Genomic DNA, 19,827 nt, shown 5'->3' with positions numbered 1-19,827 from the left:
CTCTCACAGAAGCAAAGTGCTGGTTTCTTTGTTCCCTTGGGAGATGGATACCTCAACATTTTTTTCACAATTCCTCATAGTCCCAAAGTCTTTGACTTCAAAGTCAGGAAGCCCTCCTGGGGGCTCGGCTCAGCTCAGCTCAGCTTGCTGTGTCCACCAGGGAGCTGATGTCATGTTAATATTGCAGTCTCCTATGATTTTACAGTGCAAATGATCTTCTGCAATCTCTGATGCAAATAAATAGCCTGTTGTCCTTGTCTATGGTTACACCTGGCTTAGTTTGCCATTGAGCCAAAGAGGTGTTTGTGTTCCTCTTTGTCTGGAAAAAAACTCTTTTGCCTCCTTTTTTAACCCTCTCAAAAACATACCAGAGAATATCCCTAATTTCACATACAGGATTGTAACGTATATTTCACAGTGATATTAATAACCCTAGTATTACCAGTTTTTAAATGATACATTACAAGACTCCTTTTAAATAGCTATGACAACAGTGTGTGAGGTCAGGTCAGCTGAGTTTTACTGTTACATACAAGGAAACACTTTGTCATCTGGGATTGGGTGCTCTTAGGGTCACAAAGTAACCTCCATATATCTTTCCTGCAAAAAACAAATTAAAGCTCAAATTCAGCATTCCTGATATGCTCTAACTCTAGAGCCTTGTAAAAGCTCCTAAGTAGTGCCTTGTCAAATTACTATTCCTTCATTTGGTGTGTGTTCTTACTCTCTTTTAAATGATAGGATCATGCAATTTCCCCCTCCTTCTTTATCTTTTTACTAAACCCATATTCTGAGTTCCTTTTCTGCATTGTTGGCTGAAGCTTAATCCAACCAAAACAGTGGTGATGTTGGTGGATTTAGGGAAGCAACCAAAAGATATGACAAAGATTATGCCTGTCCCCCTGACTGAGGGTGTTTGCCCCCTCCTCATTTGTTATTTGTGGTGCAGCTTATGAGTTAGGTGAGTTAGAACCCAGTTGCTGGATGATCAGGTTTCAGCAGTAACAAGGATGCCCTTCTTTCTTTATGTGTGGTTGGGAGATTGTGGCAGTTTCTTATGTGATGCTGACTTCGCTTCCATCATGTGTGCCGTTGGTGCCTCAAGATTAATCCACTTCGGTGTGCTTATACACTGGGCGTATACTTCGATCCTTTCGGAGACTGATGCAGAATATGACAGCCTATGTGTTCAATGAGGTATCTCACTGCAAGTAAATGATACGAGGGTTCTATGATTTGTGTTGGTTGCTTGTAGGTTTCCAGGTAGAACGTAAGTTGTCTCGATTTTGACCTATAAACCTACATGGCTGGGCACCTGCCTACCACAGTGGTGGTCTTTTTTTCTCTCAGTTCAATAAAGCCAAAGCTGTAAGCCCAGCCACTGGACCTCTCTGTGCCTGAGAGAGGAGGCTGCTGGTAGGGCATTCTCAGTGAGAGCCCATCAGCTTTGGAGCTCACCTCTATTTGTGTTGGAAATAGCTTGTTCACCTTCAGGAAATCTTGCCAAACCCACCAGAGCTTTTGAAGAAGGGTTGTTGTTTGAGGGTAGGCTGTGTGGGTTTTTTCTTATTAATTGGCTAGTTACAGCCAGTGTATGGAAAAGCTTGTGGATGATTTGTTGTCATATGATTTGTTGCATTGTTTGTGCTTTTTGTTAAATAATTGCCAAAACTGCTTAGAGTCTGGGACAGGAACCTTTATTTCTATTTTATTTGTTTTGATTTATTAAAATAAATATATTGACAGCTATAGCCCTTTCCTGATCAGTATATTTTCTGGCTGATTTGTTTTATATGCACACTACCATCTATTATGGTCCAGTGGCTTCAGATGTAGTATTTTATCCTATTTATTTGTGAGCATCCCACATGAGATTAGGTTAAACTGAGGGCTTCTCTCAAACCTCACAATAATAATTCAGAAGCACATTGACCCATCTTGTAGAAAGACATGAGTCAAGTGGCTCTCAAACTAGCCAATTTTCAATTCAGTCAGGTTTTATTTTTTGCCTCTGTTGATTTCATAGATAATAAATAATAGTAACATACCATAGTTTAATGGCACTTTGAACAGATGAGCAACACAGACATATAAAGACTTTTAGGCTTTTGTTTTCTTACTTGTTATTGTGAGCTTATTTACATAAATATTTTTGTTTGGAGAAATATATAGATACATAGAGTTTAAGGCCAGAAGGGACCAGTAGATCATAGAATATCAGGGTTGGAAGGGACCTCAGGAGGTCATCTAGTTCAACCCCCTGCTCAAAGCAGGACCAAGCCCCAATATTTGCCCCAGATCCCTAAATGGCCCCCTCAAGGATTAAACTCACAATCCTGGGTTTAGCAGTCCAATGGTCAAACCATTGAGCTATCCCTCCCCCTGCATCTAATCTGACCTCCTGCATATCATAAGCCATTAAATTTTGCCCAGTTACCCCTGTACTGAGCTCAATAATTTGTGTTTAACTATAGCATAATTTGTATTTGGCTAAAACATATCTTCTGGAAAGGCATCCAGTCACAATTCGAAGACTTCAAGAGATAGAAAATCACTGCTTCCATTAATAGTTTGATCCAATGGTTAATCATCCTCGCTTTTAAAAATTTGTGTCTGATTTTCTGATTTGAATTTGTCTGGCTTCCAATTCTATGCATTGCTTCTTCTGAAGCCTTTCTCCGCTACATTAAAGAGCCCTTTAATACCTGATGTTTTCTCCCTGTGAAGGTGCTTTAGACTGTAATCAAGTCACCTCTCAATATTCCTTGTCATAAACTACAAAGATTGAGCTCTTTGTCTCTCACTGTAAGGCATTTCCTTCGGCCCTTGAGTAATATTTGTGGCTCTTTTCTGCACTCTCTCCTATTTTTCAACATCCTCTCTTAAAATGCAGACACCAGAACTGTATGCAGTACTCCAATATTGGTCTCATGAATGCCATGTACAAAGGTAAAATCACTCCCTACTCCTACTCACTATTCACTAGTTTATACATCCAAGGATTACATTAGCCCTTTTTGCCACATAAGAACATGTTATTTGCAGACCCCAGAACAATTGTCACAGACACCCATCCCCAAAGAGCTCTGGCCCACTGTCTGAGAATTGCTGAGCTAGCTTTTTTACTAGAAAGGACTAATATGGAAAGGGCTTTACTGGAAAAATCTCACATCATTCATAACCTTTCAAGCAACAGGCTTACTGAACTTAACAGCACCACTTCAAGAAGACCCTGTCACCATATTTGTTGTCATTTTGATACACGATTGCTATAGCAAGCCCTGCATTTATTTCTTGAGACATATTCTATATCTTTGAAGAGCTATAGAGTGAACCCATATACCCTGGATAACTGGCTTCGTCTCACAATGATAAACATGTCCATCTTTGACAATCATTCTGTTCCTTCGGAATGCATGTGATATGATTGCAGATGTCATGCTTTGAGTGTATAATCAGTATTTCCATGATCACAATATTAATATGGTTACATACACTGTGAACCCTTTGAACTCAAGTAAACTGAAAGCAAAGCACAAATTATGTTTTACATACCAAATTTGTGGTTTCTCCTAAATGTATGTCTTATGTTATGCAAGTTGCTTGTTATTTCAAATTAAGGTTTATATAGCTTATAAAATACCTGCATACAATGTTTTCAGTGATAGGTAATTAGTATAAGGTGCAAAGTTTGGTTTAAACAAATAATCTTCCTTTGTTTGCACTTCCTATGAGACAAAAATCGAACCATTCATCACCAGATTTCATATGTGCAGTAATCTTTGACAACTTCAAACTGTCCCACTATTTCAGCTGTCAGTTCTCTTAGAACAGCTTTTTATTAGGGGGCAGCTTTGTCTTAACCAACTATTTGAAGATCCATTCCCTGTGTAGGGAGTCATCACGTGCCAGTGAGCCACCATAATGTCTCGGCAATATCTCTCTCAGCACGTGTTGCAGGGGATGTGGCAGGGTCACACCTAAACTTGGCTGATAACCCCTGGGGGCCGAGGACAGTAGCACACATTAGAACAGCTTTTTAGGCATATTCCACCCTCCCCCATCACCACCCCCTTTGATCTTTCATTGAGCTCAAGTAGCCTGGAGAATATGGCCTTAAGTGTTCATAAAAGAATATAAGCAAATTATAGAAAATGTTACACTCTCACTTCATGAAGTTAGACTCCACTGTGCAAAATTGACTACTATGAAAGAGGGTGCATTTCCATTTACTTTACTAGAGTTGTATCCACTTAGGCCAGCACTGAATTCAGTTACTATATTTGTAGAGTCCAGATAATGATTTTTTACATGATTTTTAACTGATTTTAAATATAATAAAATAGTAATGTCCAGCTAAGGTATAGACCTTGGCCAATAAAATGGCACCATTATTCTATGTTGTATGTGGCAAAGTCATTTTATTAATAAGGATGGAAGGAGAATTGTGATAAACCCACCATCACATTCTAATCTAAAGCTATCTATTATATTTCATGAGTTAGTTATTAGTTGAATATAAATTACAGTTTAAAGCTGCAAAATCATTTGGTTTGAGCTGGAATAAGTTTTTTTCAGAACCACTTATTGAAGTCCAAGAAAAGGCCTTTGTATTTCAAATACCTTGTTACCATGTAATAGGATGACGTACATCTTCTGTCTGCGAAGACCACCAGAGTATATATAAACTATGAACCATTCTATTTAAGGTCTTGTTAGGGGACTACAAACAATCTTTTCACAGCTTGTCGCTCCATTTCAGCTAGATACTTGGTCACTTGGTTATACTCAAGTGATCCTTCTGACTGAATTCAGTTGGGCCTAGACCTCCTCCTCTCCTCAGACGGGGCCACATCTTGTATGCATTGAAGAAAATGGGAATTTATCCACTGGCTTCAGTAGATGCAGGACCAGGCTCATGTTCACCAGCACATCTGCCTCAGTCCAGTTGGAACTTCACTCATAGGGCGGTCTCCTCTGAGACATGCTACCGCCTGAAACAGTATGAAGTTGTGGTCACTTGTTGGACTGTCAGCAGTGAGGAATGAACCCCATATCCCTGGCTTTAGACGTATTAGCTCAAACAATAGAGGCTTAGAGACCCAGGTCTGTAAGCTGACCATTGTATCTCATTAAAAAATATAGAGATGGGTGATGAAAATGATTGGAGACATGGAAAGGCTTCGCTCTGAAGTGACCAGGAGAAGATCTGTATTGTTTAGTGAGAGAGGAGATGAGTAAGAAGTGATGTGACAGAGGTGTACAAAATAATAAAAGCTTGATAGAGTATTCATGTTTTCTTTTTCTCATACTACAATAATAAGGGGATATTAAATGAAAGTGAAAGGCAGCAAAACAGAAGAAAATACTTTTTTGTTCAACCATGCACAATTAGCCCCTGGAATTCGTTGCTACATGTTATTGAAGCCAAGAGCTTGCCAGCATTCAAGAAGATATGATATTCATATGATTGAGAGCATCCACAGTTACATTTTTTTTTAAAAAAAGTCCTCAAATTAAGAGGAGACAAACCCTCCATGCCTCAGGGTAAAAGCCAATTTCTAACTAATGGGATTAGGATGAAACTTCCCGTACAGTCAGATTATACCATAATTGTCCATTTTGTGGTTACTTTGACCTTTCTCTGAAACATCTGGTACTGGTCACTGTTGGAGACAGAATACTAAATAATGTACCACTGCTCTTTGCTCGTGTGGCAGTTCCTGTGTTCCTAAATCGATTGCTTGGGAAATAACACAAATGAGCTCCTCACTGTGCCCACCACTGTTTGTGCAGATAAGCGGCACCTATTGAATTTGCCCCTGTGCAGTGGAGTGCAGAAAGTAGATCAAATGAACCATCTAAGCAGCAAGCCGTGCTGTGGAATGATATTAGGAGGATTATTTGCACCATTGAGGAGCAATTCCTATCCACATTGTTGTTGTGCTGATAGTAATTTACAGGGAGGGAGATGGCGATTAGTCTTGTTTGAAATCAAGTGTAATCCAAACAGTCATAACACCTGTGCACCATTGGGAGCACATTTGCGTATGGTTGTGAGGTGTGTTACAGGCAAGATAGAGGGAACAAAGGGTGATTATCACATCAGAATTCTCAAATGAATGCAAGACCTAATAGACACAATCTGCATGTTGCCCTGCCCCAGGTGGCAACACTGGGAGTCATAGCCTTGCCTGCTTTCACACATTGTTTTTTGTCAGCAACAGTCTTACTCTGTTTCGTTAGAATGTAAAGAGCTCGACTTATTGAATCAAATTCATGAGACAGCAAATCGTTTGTAAAACAGCTGTAATCTACAGCTTTTAGTTTTCACATTCAGACTTCAAGGTTACATATATACTAAAACTAAAGATATTATTTTTAGCTCAAGTGGGGGAAGAACTAAGCATGAATTCTACCATTTAATGCGTAATATAGTCTGATTTTCCTATACTAATTAATGCTGTAAAGTAGCTTAGGAACAGGAACCACAGGTCAACAAGAAGACTAGCAGTAGCTGTATCTCAGGGGAACCACCCTTAAATCTGTCCAGAGACCGATGTATTTGATGTGCTTGTCTTGATTTTTTTGTCCTTATAATAATAATAATTTATTAATAATTAATTAAAATAATAATAATAACTTACTGGCCTTTTCTGCTTCTTTTGAAGCTACATTATTACTCAAGAATACTAAACAAACATATAAAGGCTTTTAGCATAACATAGTACTCCTCTCAAGACAGGTAAGTAAAACAGCAGAGCTGCGAGTTTGGACCAACTTTACATCTGACACTTGAATGTTCCTTAAACATTTAAGGGCCAAACTTTTGAAAGACTTCAGCTGCTCACATTTAGGGCCCTAATGGGAGCTGCAGCTGATGCATACGTGGGAACTTTGGCTCTTGTGACCATCTGGCCCTAGTTTCCTAGAAATGGCATAAACACTGAATAAAAGGCCCCATTTTCTCTGACCTATTACATGATACTACAAAGTATTTTGGTTAGGGTGTGGTGAATGACTGCAGTAAAGCTGCAGAACTTCTCTTCTATGTGCATTAGTTAGTAAATAGCTCAAGATACTAATCATGCAAGCAAAACTATTTACCTGTATTTCACTGTGCCCTAGCCCTATACATGGGCATTACATATATACGCATGTCTCAGAATATAGGATCTATTTGTCAAGTATTTTATTAAATAACTAAATAAATACTTTATAGAATATTTATTGAAGATCAAAAGCAAAGTATAAACTCTTTTTCTTTCAATATCCCCATGTTTGCAGAAGATGTCGGTGGGCCTGATCCAAAGCCTTTCCCATCTTCAATGCGCTTTGGATCAGGTGCTATGTTCCTGATTGGCATGTACATGGAAGTTAAGCATGTGCTTATTCCCACTGGATTACTCATGCTTAAAGTTAGATATGTGATTAAGTACCTTGCTGAATCAGGGCCTATGTGCGTGTTTAGGGTGACCAGATGTCCTGTTTTTAAAGGGACAGTCCCGTTTTTTGGGACCTTTTCTTATATAAGCGCCTATTACCCCCCACCCCCGTCCATTTTTTCACAGTTGCTATCTGGTAACCCTATGCATATTCAGCTTTGGGACAGATAGTGATACCTTATTGTATATGACTTAGCAGTAGTCTGGCAGGTTACCATGGGGGAGTATAAAAGAACTAACTACTAAATTAACACTTGCACGCCGCAGAATACAACCAGACAATCATCTTATATCCCTTATAATTTTGGACAGCTTATCTGTTATTTATGTGTAATGCTTTGTTATTGACAAGTTCTTTGGCGAAGTTTAAATTAATTTTAGGAAATTTGATTTACTTTGAAGCTGGTCAGTGGGCTAAGGTAGGGTTAGGAAATGAGAAGTTATTGAACTGTTGTTGATATTAAGAAGAGCTTCTTATAAAGTGATGTTTCCTGTCTTAAAAGCAATTCTCTGAAACAAAACTCATCCATGACTAGCATTATGGTGATTATTTGAGTTCCCTGCTACTCTGTTCGAAGCAAAACAGATAAATGACCCAAGCCACTTTAGTCCTCTCTTTTGTAACACGCCCAGTAATAAAGATGGATATTTGAACATATATTTTAAAACATATATATTTAGGATAATTTTAGTTCCGTTGCTTAGCTGGATATTATACTTTGCAGTGAAAATGCTAAGAAATAAGAACTCACTGCTGACTACCATAGATTATAAATGTGATATTTTCATACAATCAAAATTAGATTACAATTATGTAAAATCAGATTCTAATATTAAAATATTTATTATGAGTGTTGATTGATTTTGTTTTAGATTGTTTTTATTTAACTGACTATTCAAAAATAAAACTGGAAAAAATAGAGAATAGAAGCATGGTCTTATGACAAGAGCACAGAGCAAAGAATTAAAGTGTTCTGATTCTGGCTCTGACACTTATCCCCTTTGTGATCTTGGGAAAACTCCTTAAAATTCTTTGCCTACCTGTGAAATGGGGTGAATATGCCTTTACCTACATAAAACGGGATTCATGTGGATTAATCATGTAATGTTTAATGTAGATGAATATTAGTGATACTGTTTTGCTGACTGAAAACTGAGGCAAAGAGACTTTTCTCAGGTCACACAATGAATTGGTTGTATTATGTGAAATACAACAGAGTTTTTTAAAACCTTTCTGTGTAGTTCAACCACAAGATATTGCGAGTTTCCCAGAACTGGGCAGATTTTCATGGGGAGGTCAAAAGGCACATGCTTGACACAAAGGCTATCATTCTGCCAAATTTCAAGTCCCTGCTCCAAATAATGGAAGTACCAGAGCTTCTCAAAGTAAAGGTTTCCAGAATTTTTTAATAGACAGAACAAGATATTTTTCAGTAGCCTCATTCTCAGAAATGACTCACCAATTTTGGATGAAATTTTCCCATAAAATTCAGCCAGAGGTAGACAATGCAGCCTGGAAAATTTCAGCCAGATTTAATGGGGTCCTGGTCCAGGACTGGAGCTTCTAGGTGTTACAGTAACACAAATAATAAATAATAATATAATGGGAAATGTTGAACAACCTTCATAGTAGGGGCTGCAACCAGCCCTGCCTGTACGTAGTGGATGATAAAATGTAGTAGATGCAAACTATTTGGAGTTCAGTATGCCGTTTGATAGAAGGCATCATGGAATCTTGCCATCAGAATTAATTTGAATTGGTTGGTCTAGGAACATTTTCATGTGGACTGAAAAATATCTGGAAATTTCAAATAAAGGTAACAATAAATGACACTGTATGATACTGTGGGAGGTTCTGGTGAGGTGCCCCAAGGATCAACATTAGGTCCACTACAGTCTAACATATTTATTGCAGTTCTTTCTCAGAAGATAAACAACATTTTGAGTTTCAGAAATGTTCTAAATTGGGAGGTTTTGCAAATATCATTAAGGTCCGAAAAATAAAAAGGAACTTGGAGAGTTTAGAATTAAGGGCAGTAAATTATAGGCTCAGATTAAGTTTGGGAAAATGAATACACCTGTTGGAAAATAAATTGAAACATCAATATATATAATTGGAAAGAGAAACTTGAAAACCAGTAATGCTGAAAAAGATGTTGGGGTGGAAATGGACTGGAACACATGAGTTTCCAGTGGTACAAAAAAAAAAACAAAAAACCCACAACCCAAAGTTTTGGACTACCTACAGAGTCTTTACAAAATAGAGCAAGAGGTAATTGTTCTCCCTCTATATAGCACAACTAAAACTTCACATTGAATATTATTGTCATTTGTGGGCACTGCAGTACTAGACAGATCTAGACAGGTTCGAGGAAGTTCAGAAAAGAACAACAAAAGTGATCAAAAGCTGGAGGCATTGAGTAATGAGGAAATATTAAAAGGACTAACTGTCCAGCCTTGCAGCTTTCATTCATGTCAATAGTACTTACTTACACAAATAATCCCACTGAAGTAATTGGTATGATTCTATGATATTTTCTGCCATTTATTTATAAAGTTTTTATCTTTTATCCTGAAACTGAAGTATAGGTACAGGGTCCAGAAATATATTATAAATATGCTTTGTGTACTGTAGATAAACAATATTCTAGTCTAGGCCAAACACCATTATTGTTTTATGCTTTTTGTAGATTCTTGTTTCTCTTGAAGTATTGCCTTGTTCCCTACCTATAAATTACTGTGCCATGCATTGAATTTCTCTCAGTTTCTCCCTTTAATGGAGGAATCTAATAATACTACTAAAACATAAATGATACATCTATGCTGAACATCTAGTTTTTTGAATACATTATTGATTCAGGTTTGGGGGGAAGGATTAATGGCAGCAGGTAGAGTTAGGCTATGTCTACACTAGCACTTTTCTCAGCATAAAACTTGTGTCACTCAGGGGTATGAAAAAAACACTCCTCTAAGCCACATAAGATACAGTGACAGAAGCGCCAGTGTGGACAGTGCTATGTCAGCGGAAGAGTTCTCCCACTGACATAGCTACCATAGCTCGTTGGGGGTGGTTTCAGTATATCGACAGAAGAGCTCTCTCCAGTCAGCATAGAGCAGCTACACAAGCGATTTTACAGCAGCACAGCTGCATCAGTACAGCTGTGCCACTGTAAGCTTGCTAGTGTAGATATGACCTTAGTAATGCCAAAGAGAATTAGGCTTCACATTCAAGAAATGTATCACTTTTGCCTTTCATCTGCCAGACAACCCATGGTCTAAGACAGTGGTTCTCAAACTTTTGTACTGGTGAGCCCTTTCACATAGCAAGTCTCTGAGTGTGACCCCCCCTTATAAATTAAAAAAAAAACCATTTTTATATATTTAACACCATTATAAATGCTGGAAGCAAAGCGGGGTTTTGAGTGGAGGCTGACAGCTTGCAACCCCCACCCCCCAAGTAATTACCTTGTGACCCCCCTGAGGGGTCCTGACTCCCAGTTTGAGAACCCCTAGTCTAAGGGTCTGGCTACACTTGCAGATGTACAGTGCTGGGAGTTAAACCAGTCTTTGGAAACTGCAGCAGGGAAAGCGCTGCCGTGTGTTTACACTGTTAGCTGCAAGCGCACTGGCGTGGCCACATTAGCAGCTCTTGCAACGCCACAAAGAGCAATGCATTGTGGTAGCTATCCCAGTGTCCAAGTGGCTGCAACGTGCTTTTCAAATGGGGGTGGGGTGGAGTGTGACAGGGAGCGTGTTTTGGGGAGCTGAGAGCATGTCAGCATGCTGTCTTGTAAGTTCAGACAGTAGCAGACCTCCCTTCCCCCCTCCCGCCCCGCACACACCCACCCACCCACTCACAACAGCAGCATTCCGCACTAATGGCTGGCTTTGTCCTGGAGCAGATAAGCATGCCGGCTGTCAGAAACGGAGCTTTGAAAGGGGATATTCACATTCATGTAGCCAATTTCAAAACAAAGAGAAGAGTGGCCACTTGACTTCAGGGGATTATGGGACGTTTCCAGAGGCCAATCACAGCACTGTAATGCAACACCTTATTCACTGGGGCACAGCAAGTTTTATGCTTCTTGTGGAGGTGGATTACCAGGAGCGCTCCAGCTGCACAGTCCAGGCGCTCTCTGTACCTTGCCAGTGTGGACACATCAGGAGTTAGAGTGTCTGAGGCTGCTTTAATGCGCTCTAACTTGCAAGTGTAGCCAAGCCGTAAATAACATTGGCTTTCGAAAGAAGTAGTCACCAGCCTTCCTTCAGTGCCAGTGGAGAAGTCCTTTGGTACTTCTTCTGTGAGTCTTGGGAATGGAGGTGGAATTAACAACTAACTTTAATGCTTACTCAGTCTTTGGAACTACATTATTTAAACATAAGTGATTTGAAAATGAAATGTATTTGTGTCCACTGTTAAACTTGTGTTTAAAAATTAATGCTATTTGGAAAGGGATCTCTTTTCCTTTTAAACCACTTCTCCCATTTCCAAGTCTGAGCTGTTACCAAAGGTATGAAGAAGTAGGAAAAATTTCCATTTTAATGAGGGAAAACGGAGCTATCAGATTAAACATCCTTAAATCCAATCTTTCTACATGCATTTTTTTCTTGTACAAGAGTTCCAAGTATATCATTGTGTTACTTAAAGCAGAATTATTTGTGCTATGCTAAGTAATTTTCATTATTTGGAATCTAGTATGTTTTTCTTTTGAAAGTGAAGCATTAGGAAAACCTTAGTAAGATATTCTTGGTCACTTAAATCTTGCTCACCAAGCATGAAAATCAGAGGTGAAAGCTATGGCACTTAAGCCCACCCTAATTCTGACAGCACAGATGGCTGAGCCCCATTTTGAGGGAGCAATTGTGGTTGATTGTGACTTGTTTTTCAGGACAAGTTTGATTTTTACTCTCCTTTAACTTTGCCAAAACAAAGTAATTTTATCTGAAACTGCTAAGTTCCACTGCATGTGGAAAATAACATGGGACAGTTTGATGGTAATCAGACAAGGTGTTTGTGATATGTGATCATTCAAATAATTGGAGGTTTTCTGACTTGTTTTTTTTTTAACTTCTTGTCTCAAAGCCAGTGTGTGAATTCTAAACTTAGTTTATTCCATTGTCCTCATCAAGGACTTTTGATGCAGATTATAACAACCGCGTTTGTCCTGGTGAGAACATTGCCAGGGAGCAAGAGGAATTTAGATTCTGACAGCTCTTTGCTGGAGTTTATAAATTCCATCAGGCAGGGCAAAAAAACTCCACAAGAGTAGACAGTCTGACTGGGGCTGAGTAACCTGTGAAGCTTGTAAGTTGTACAGCACCAGAAGGGTTGCTGATTCCAAGAATCTCTCTGGTCCTGTAGAGTTTATAGCCTCTGCTGATTCCCCAGATCTGTTAGGTGTCTTTGGTGTGCAGACATTATAAGCCCTACATCATTTAGATATAGACAAGAACCAAGGAAAAGATTCAAAGGAGTGGTGACATGACTAGAATAGACATGGGAGACAGCTTTAGAATATAGACTAAAGTATGGCAAGGAAAGGTGAAATTCAGGGAAACAGTGGGAAGGTGACAAAGTAGAACTCTGTGTAGATAGGCTTGAAAAGCATGATATGAGGTGTCATCCAGCATATTTATACAATAGTCTTGAAATGCACAATAATGTTTTTGATTTTTGGGTGTTTTTGTTTGTTTTGTTTTTATGATGTGTCGGATTCACTTTCTTTTCCAATCTAGTAGCAGTGGGCTGATACATATAGAGATCCTGGTAGTATTTGTTACTGGCAAATTTATAAGCAGAGCACTATAGGAAGTATTGATTTCAAGTTTTAAAAGGGAGACGAGATGTACACTAGAATATTGTTAAATGCAGAGGCAGTAACTTTAGTAAAAACGCTTAACCAATGTGGACCCACTCCTCAAACTACCCAACTGGACTGTTCCAGTGCCAGTGTTAACTGAGCACCAAGGCCCCAAGCTCTACAAACCCTGATGGTGAGTATGAAAGAAATGCCCGTTCTACACCATGAGGCATACCCAGAACCCCCACGTTGGAGGCTGGAACTATGAGATAAGCGCAGCCAAATGCTGTGTGAGACAAAGAGGCACACCCATCACCATGTCATGTTGTACTCTGGGTCAGACCCAGGCAGCCCACTGAGTTACAGTGATCTGTAATCAGACCCTTTTTTAGCCCACCAACTGCACTGGAACCTGCCAAAGTTGTGACCATTAAGTGAACACTCCCCGCTCCCTCCAATCAGACCTCCCTGGATGCCTGATGAGAGGTGAAAAAATCCAGCCAGCAATTTGGCAGTGTAGCCATATGGCAAAAGTCCTTTCCAGATGTCAAACAGTTTTTCAGTGCTAGGTCCCAACATCACCAGCTCATGTGATAAAGGTGGCTAAGGGCAGGGCTGGAACAGAGCCCCATTGGCTTTACATTCAACATTCTTCATAAGCTGAATGGACAGCTAAAACTATATTTTCCTCTGATCCCTTTAGCGATGGTATTCTGACCCTTCCGGTCTTATTCTTACTGAATAAGAAGTGGGTAGATTAATTAAATTTAACTGTAAAAGTCATTGTTCAGTGACAGGAAGGCAATAGTTAATTACATTTCTAGGGCGATGCTAAAAAATAACATGCTGAGAATTCAGCTATCCCCCCACCTTGTTTAAGAATGTGGGTTAATATATTTTCTCATTCAAAGAGTTCCTACTTTTTTAAGGCTAGAATAGTACTTCTTGGTGGAAAATGTTTGTTCATACCATACATTTCCAGAAAATAATGATGATCTAATGTTTAGAATTTGAATTCAAACACAACTGATATATGAGCTTTTTGCAACCTCAATTAATGTCCTCGATGGCAGACAGAGATCCATACAAAATGGCAGATTCTTTCTGGAGTAGGTCAGTGTCAAGCAGGGAGCAGTGGTGCAGAACTATGTGGTCCCATCCACCCGAACAAAATAGGGGGTACTTTTTGAGACTGTACCATTTTTATTTTACGTACAAGATTTCCAAAGCATCAGTGGCTTCAAATGCATCCTGCTGTCTCTTACAATGAATGCTAAAATGAATTATCGGAATCCTGAATTTACTGAAGTACAGACGTGGTTAAACCCTCTTGATTTTTGAGGATTTTCATTTCTGTTTTAGGAAATTCTTGTGGGGTTTGTTAAGTTTTCAAATGCAGTTTCACAGTTGAAACCTAGTTCAGTATAATTGTGTGGAAATTATTGTTGTTACTATTGTTACTTCTTATTTGTATTACTCTAGCACTAGGAGACAAAGACAGGAACTAGGACCCCATTAGTGCAAGGCACTGTATAAACACAGAACAAAAGGACAATACCTGCCCAAAGGCATTTACAGACTAAGTATAAGACAAGAAATAACAGGTGGAGACAAGTGGGGTAGTACAATGAGACAGTACTGGTCAATATGATAGGCAGGGGTCTCAGCATGCCAGCTATTTCAAAACACTAGTCAGAACTACCACAATAAAATGTAGAGCCCTGTTCTGAGATTAACCTTGTCAAATGGTGTGACATGATTGTGGTAGCAACCAATCTGCGCTACATCATGTATGTAATTTTCATTTTTTTTTAAAGTAAAAGAGCTAAAAAGTGTTCACTGTCAGGAATGGGTGAGGTTCTGTGGCCTGCAATGTACAGGAGGTCAGACTAGATGATCGTGATGGTCCCTTCTGACCTTAAAATCTATGAGTCTGTGATTCAATGTGGTAAATTGTATGGTCAAAAAGATACATTTTCCTCTGTCCCATTCTTATAACTACTTACCACTTTACGGCAAAATCAACATAGAAATTCCCAGACCAGTGGTCCACGTAGTTCAGATGATGCTTCAAAGGAAGGCACAAGAGTACGTAGTGGACAGTTATGGAATAATTTTCTCATTAAGAATATTTCTTTATAATCACGTTAGTCAGTGATTGGTGTGTGCCCTGAAGCATGGTATTTTCTATCCTGTATGTGCGTGTAGAATTATCTATTGAAGTGTGCATTATTCTCATTATCCATATAATATTGTTTTGATTATTTGTACTACAATAGCATGTGGAGGCCCCAACAGAGACGGGTGTACATGTATACATAAGTACATATCATTCATACATAGAGAGAGAGACTATCCGTGACCCAAAGATCTTACCATTTAAAAATATGTGAAGGGAGCATGGGGAGGGCAAAAAAAAAAAAAAAGAATTGTTATCCCCATTTTATGGATGGGGAATTCAGGCACCTAGAGGCTAAGTTAAAATCAAACAAGAAACATATGTCACAACCAAAAATGGCTTAGTTAGTGTGTCTGAAGCAATGGATTTGGGGCATTTCTTATTAGCTCATCAGCAATGATATTCTGAGATATCTAGCATTCTAGAGATTATGAGGCTATATTCTGAGCTGCCTAGATGTAGAAGAAACACACAGAAAGGTTACTAATTGTATCTTTGTATGAAAGAGTTTTATTAGATTAACTGAGGTCTGAAAAAGCCCAGCAATTGCTTTTTACAGGTTATTTTGCAGTGTTGCAATCTGGAATCAAATCCTGTCTACTATTAATGGTAAGCCAGTAGAGAAATGTTGTTCCGATTCAATGATGTGGAAATATTAGTTGGATTTTATATTGCTGATGAAGTACACATATTTTTCACCTTATACTTTGATGTTTTGCCCCTTTAGCCATGAGCTGCCACATTGAACAGAAACAAAACTCCACTGGCTTTAAGAACCAAGTGTGAACTGCATGTTAAATGTGTATTGTCAATTAAATGTTTAAATTGTCTTAGCCAAATATTTAATATCAGCGACTAAAAATATAAACATGTTTCTTTTTTTCTCCCCACAGTCTCCAAACGTCCACAACTATCCAGACATGGAAGCTGTACCCTTGTTGCTCAATAACATGAAGGCAGATCCCCCAGAGGATTCATTATCTACAGACCATTTCCAGACACAGACTGAACCAGTGGACTTGTCAATAAACAAAGCCAGGTCATCCCCTACAGCAGCCTCATCTTCACCGGTTTCCATGACAGCATCAGCCTCCTCTCCTTCTTCTACTTCAACTTCTTCTTCTTCTAGTCGGCCAGCTTCCTCCCCTACGGTAATAACATCAGTATCTTCAGCGGCATCTGTGCCATCAGTATTAACTCCAGGCCCTCTTGTGGCCTCTGCATCTGGTGTTGGAGGCCAGCAGTTTTTGCACATAATCCATCCAGTACCACCTTCAAGCCCCATGAATTTACAGTCCAACAAAATGAGTCACGTGCACCGCATTCCAGTGGTGGTGCAGTCGGTACCTGTAGTCTACACAGCTGTGAGATCACCGGGAAATATGAATAACACTATAGTGGTACCACTGTTGGAGGATGGGAGAAGCCATGTTAAAGGTAAGACAAACTGGATTTGCATATCCCAGGCTCATTTGAAACCACTTGCATATCAGGAGCTGTAAAGTTGGCTAGTCAACATTGTAAAGCATAAATTAACCTGCGGGAGCTGAATAATATTGTTTCTGAAAACATTGTTAACTTTATAAACCTATTTTTTTTATCTGCTGAAGCTTATTTTACCACAAAATTTAAAAAACTTTAAAACTAAAGAACAGATGGGGCCAGATTCATCCCTGGTGTAACTTAATTGGAGTCAATAGAGTGGCACCAGAGATACATTTTTTCCATCATGACTAATAATCAGCACTTTGGTATTTGAGTGCCTGGCACTGAAATTAGGGAATAGGAGGACGGGAATGTAGTAAAAAGCCACTCAGAAGGACAGGGAGAAAACAGATAGTTGGAATGGACCAAAGGAGTGAGGCAAAGAGAGGTTCAATTTGAGAACAGCCCTTTTGCAGGAGTATGAGAAGGAAAGGCCTCCAAAGTAAAAACCAGTGACAGATGCGGAGTGGAAGGTATAGAGCCAGGTTTCATTCAGCTTAAGGAGGGCCAGTGGGAGACCCTGCCTCAGGTTGTTTCTGTTAGAATGAACAGTAGAATGGAAGGGAGAAAACAGGGAATGTGAATAGTGCAAATCAGTTTTACGGAAATAGAACCCAAGATGCATGCATGAAAGTATGAGAGAATGCATGAGGAGAGTGCGGGCTGAACAGTGGGCCTGCATTGAGAAAGATCTCCAAAGAGGAGGAAAATGAGAGTGGAGAAGAGCTGAAGATTTGTAAGGGCAAAGGGAGAGAGCAAGAAAATGACACGGAAGTTATAGGTGAGGTGGAAATATAAGGAATTGGGAAAGCAGAAGAGGAGTAGTTTGATGAGATGTGGGGAGGAAGGGAGACAGGAGAAGGGTGGCCCATCAGGGTAATATGCTTGCAGGCCATGAAACATTTTGCTGACATTAACTGTCCTCAGGCATGGCCCCCCCGCAGCTCCCAGTGGCCGCGGTTCACCGTTCCTGGCCAATGGGAGCTTTGGGAAGCAGCGTGGGCCACAGGGAAGTGCTGGCTGCCGCTTCCCACAGCTCCCATTGGCCAGGAACGGCGAACCGCGGCCACTGGGAGCAACGGTGGGCCGTGACTGTGGACGGTCAATGTCAGCAAGATGTCTCACGGCCTGGAATCCGATTACCCTGATGGGCTGCATGCGGGCCACAGGTTGCCCACCTCTGGTCTAGATACTATGGTGTTTGGTGCTTCATAAGATATTAGTGGTAATGGTGGGAACCTTTAGGGAGGCTAGAATCAAGGATCATTGAATGTTGCTAAGTAGAACATGGACACATTTCCGCACCCCTCCCCCCCCCCCAATGAGCTGTTGCTCCAAGCTGAAGGGGAGAGTATTAATAGTTTAATCTCACTTTTAGGGCTCATGAGACAGAAAAGCATTTAGCATTATGCTTTATAATATGCCTAGAGTTTCTTATTGCTTAATTAAGAGATTCATGCAGTCAGTCCCAAAGGATTGTTTCTTTTGACTCTTCTGTCTATTTCTGGTGTAATATTATTATGTTTGATGGCAGTAGTGGGGTTTTATGTTTTTTAGTTGCATCATGTTGTACATAAATCTTTGCTTTTCCCCTCCCATTGCCTCAGTCCCCTAGCTTTAGTATGGAAGTCAACTAGCCAAGCCTCTTTTAAAAATGGAACTTATCCTCTTTATAGGCTCAGAACATGCAAAACTAACTCAGAATATATCTGGTTTTTGTTCTGAGACTGGAAATGATGATGGTTTAGGACATTTTATTACGCTTTACACAATGACATAATTTTAGGGCCCTATGCCATTATGTAAAACATGATAAATGAAAGCAGCATGGTGCAACATACTGTCAAACAGTTGTAAAATAAATAATCTTGACTTGATGTTTGGTTTTGGAGTTTTGCATTGGGATTGAGCTGAATCTGACCTTGAGCTTGACAAGTATTGTCCTGAGGTACAGAAACTGTTGGTTTACTTTTCAAAGGTGATAACTGGCAATGGTTACAACTACATCTGTAGTCAGTACTTTCCCAGTTTGTGAGAGTGGAAACTCACTACCCCCGTTCACCAGCAAAATTCCAGAATTTAGTGTACTGTAGGGATTTCAGCCCACAAGCTTCAGATGCAGACATACTGAGCTACCCAAACAACCTCTCCTTTGTGCTATTATTGGCAGAGATCGTTACCCAGCACCACTGCACCTCTTAAATGTACAGCTAGAGAAAAAGAAGGGATTAAGCTGTCCTTTAATTTTTTCTCTTCAGCTGCACCCTTTCTGCTGTCACTGATATTTCTGATAGAAATGTACAAGTTAATCTGAATAATTATAATAAAAGGATAATGGTAACAATCCACAAAAACTGTGGATACAGACTAACACGGCTACCCCCTGATACTGGTAACAATCCACAACAGATAGCCATCCTTTGTTAGCTCTTTCTGCCATGTGTTTTCTTTCTTTGTTATGTAAACCAATACAAATAAGAAAGGCAATAAACCAAATATTTTGCATAAATTAACAGCTAAACCTTAATTTCATATATGCACATCACAGTTTAAATTCAATGATGAGCTTTTTTGGTTAACATACCGTGAGTAATAAATATATACAGATAATAAAAGGGCATTGCTCTGAAATTTAAACTGGTGCCAATATCCTCCAGTCAAATGAATGACACATGCAGATTCAGAACTATCTAAAATCTGTGTGTGCCTTCAACTTTCACCTGATGGTTGACAATTTATATAAATGTAAAAAGAAATGTTTAGAGACCAATTCTGCCTTCAGTTAACATGAGCAATTGTCAATAGCAGAATTTAGCTCTTAATCTGTGCATTCTTTGTGCCTTGCTTTTATCCAAGTCAAAAGTAGTATTTGTGTTAGTAGGCCCAATTCAGGAAAGTGCTTAAGCACATGCTTAAG

At 39.5% G+C, this 19,827-nt stretch overlaps 1 protein-coding gene across 8 annotated transcripts in view; it reads left to right on the top strand.

Moving 5' to 3' along the window:
- Positions 1–19,827, top strand: part of KLF12 (Kruppel like factor 12) — a 362,839-nt gene that overhangs the window by 221,317 nt on the left and 121,695 nt on the right. For all 8 annotated transcript variants that reach the window (XM_043533937.1, XM_043533918.1, XM_037895230.2 and 5 more), the window contains one exon: positions 16,319–16,862. In XM_043533937.1, the coding sequence (XP_043389872.1) occupies positions 16,319–16,862 (544 nt within the window). The remainder of the gene's footprint in view (positions 1–16,318; positions 16,863–19,827) is intronic.

Source organism: Chelonia mydas, chromosome 1 (assembly GCF_015237465.2).
Source record: "Chelonia mydas isolate rCheMyd1 chromosome 1, rCheMyd1.pri.v2, whole genome shotgun sequence".
Classification (NCBI taxonomy): domain Eukaryota; kingdom Metazoa; phylum Chordata; order Testudines; family Cheloniidae; genus Chelonia; species Chelonia mydas.
This window is presented reverse-complemented; position numbering and strand designations above follow the sequence as displayed.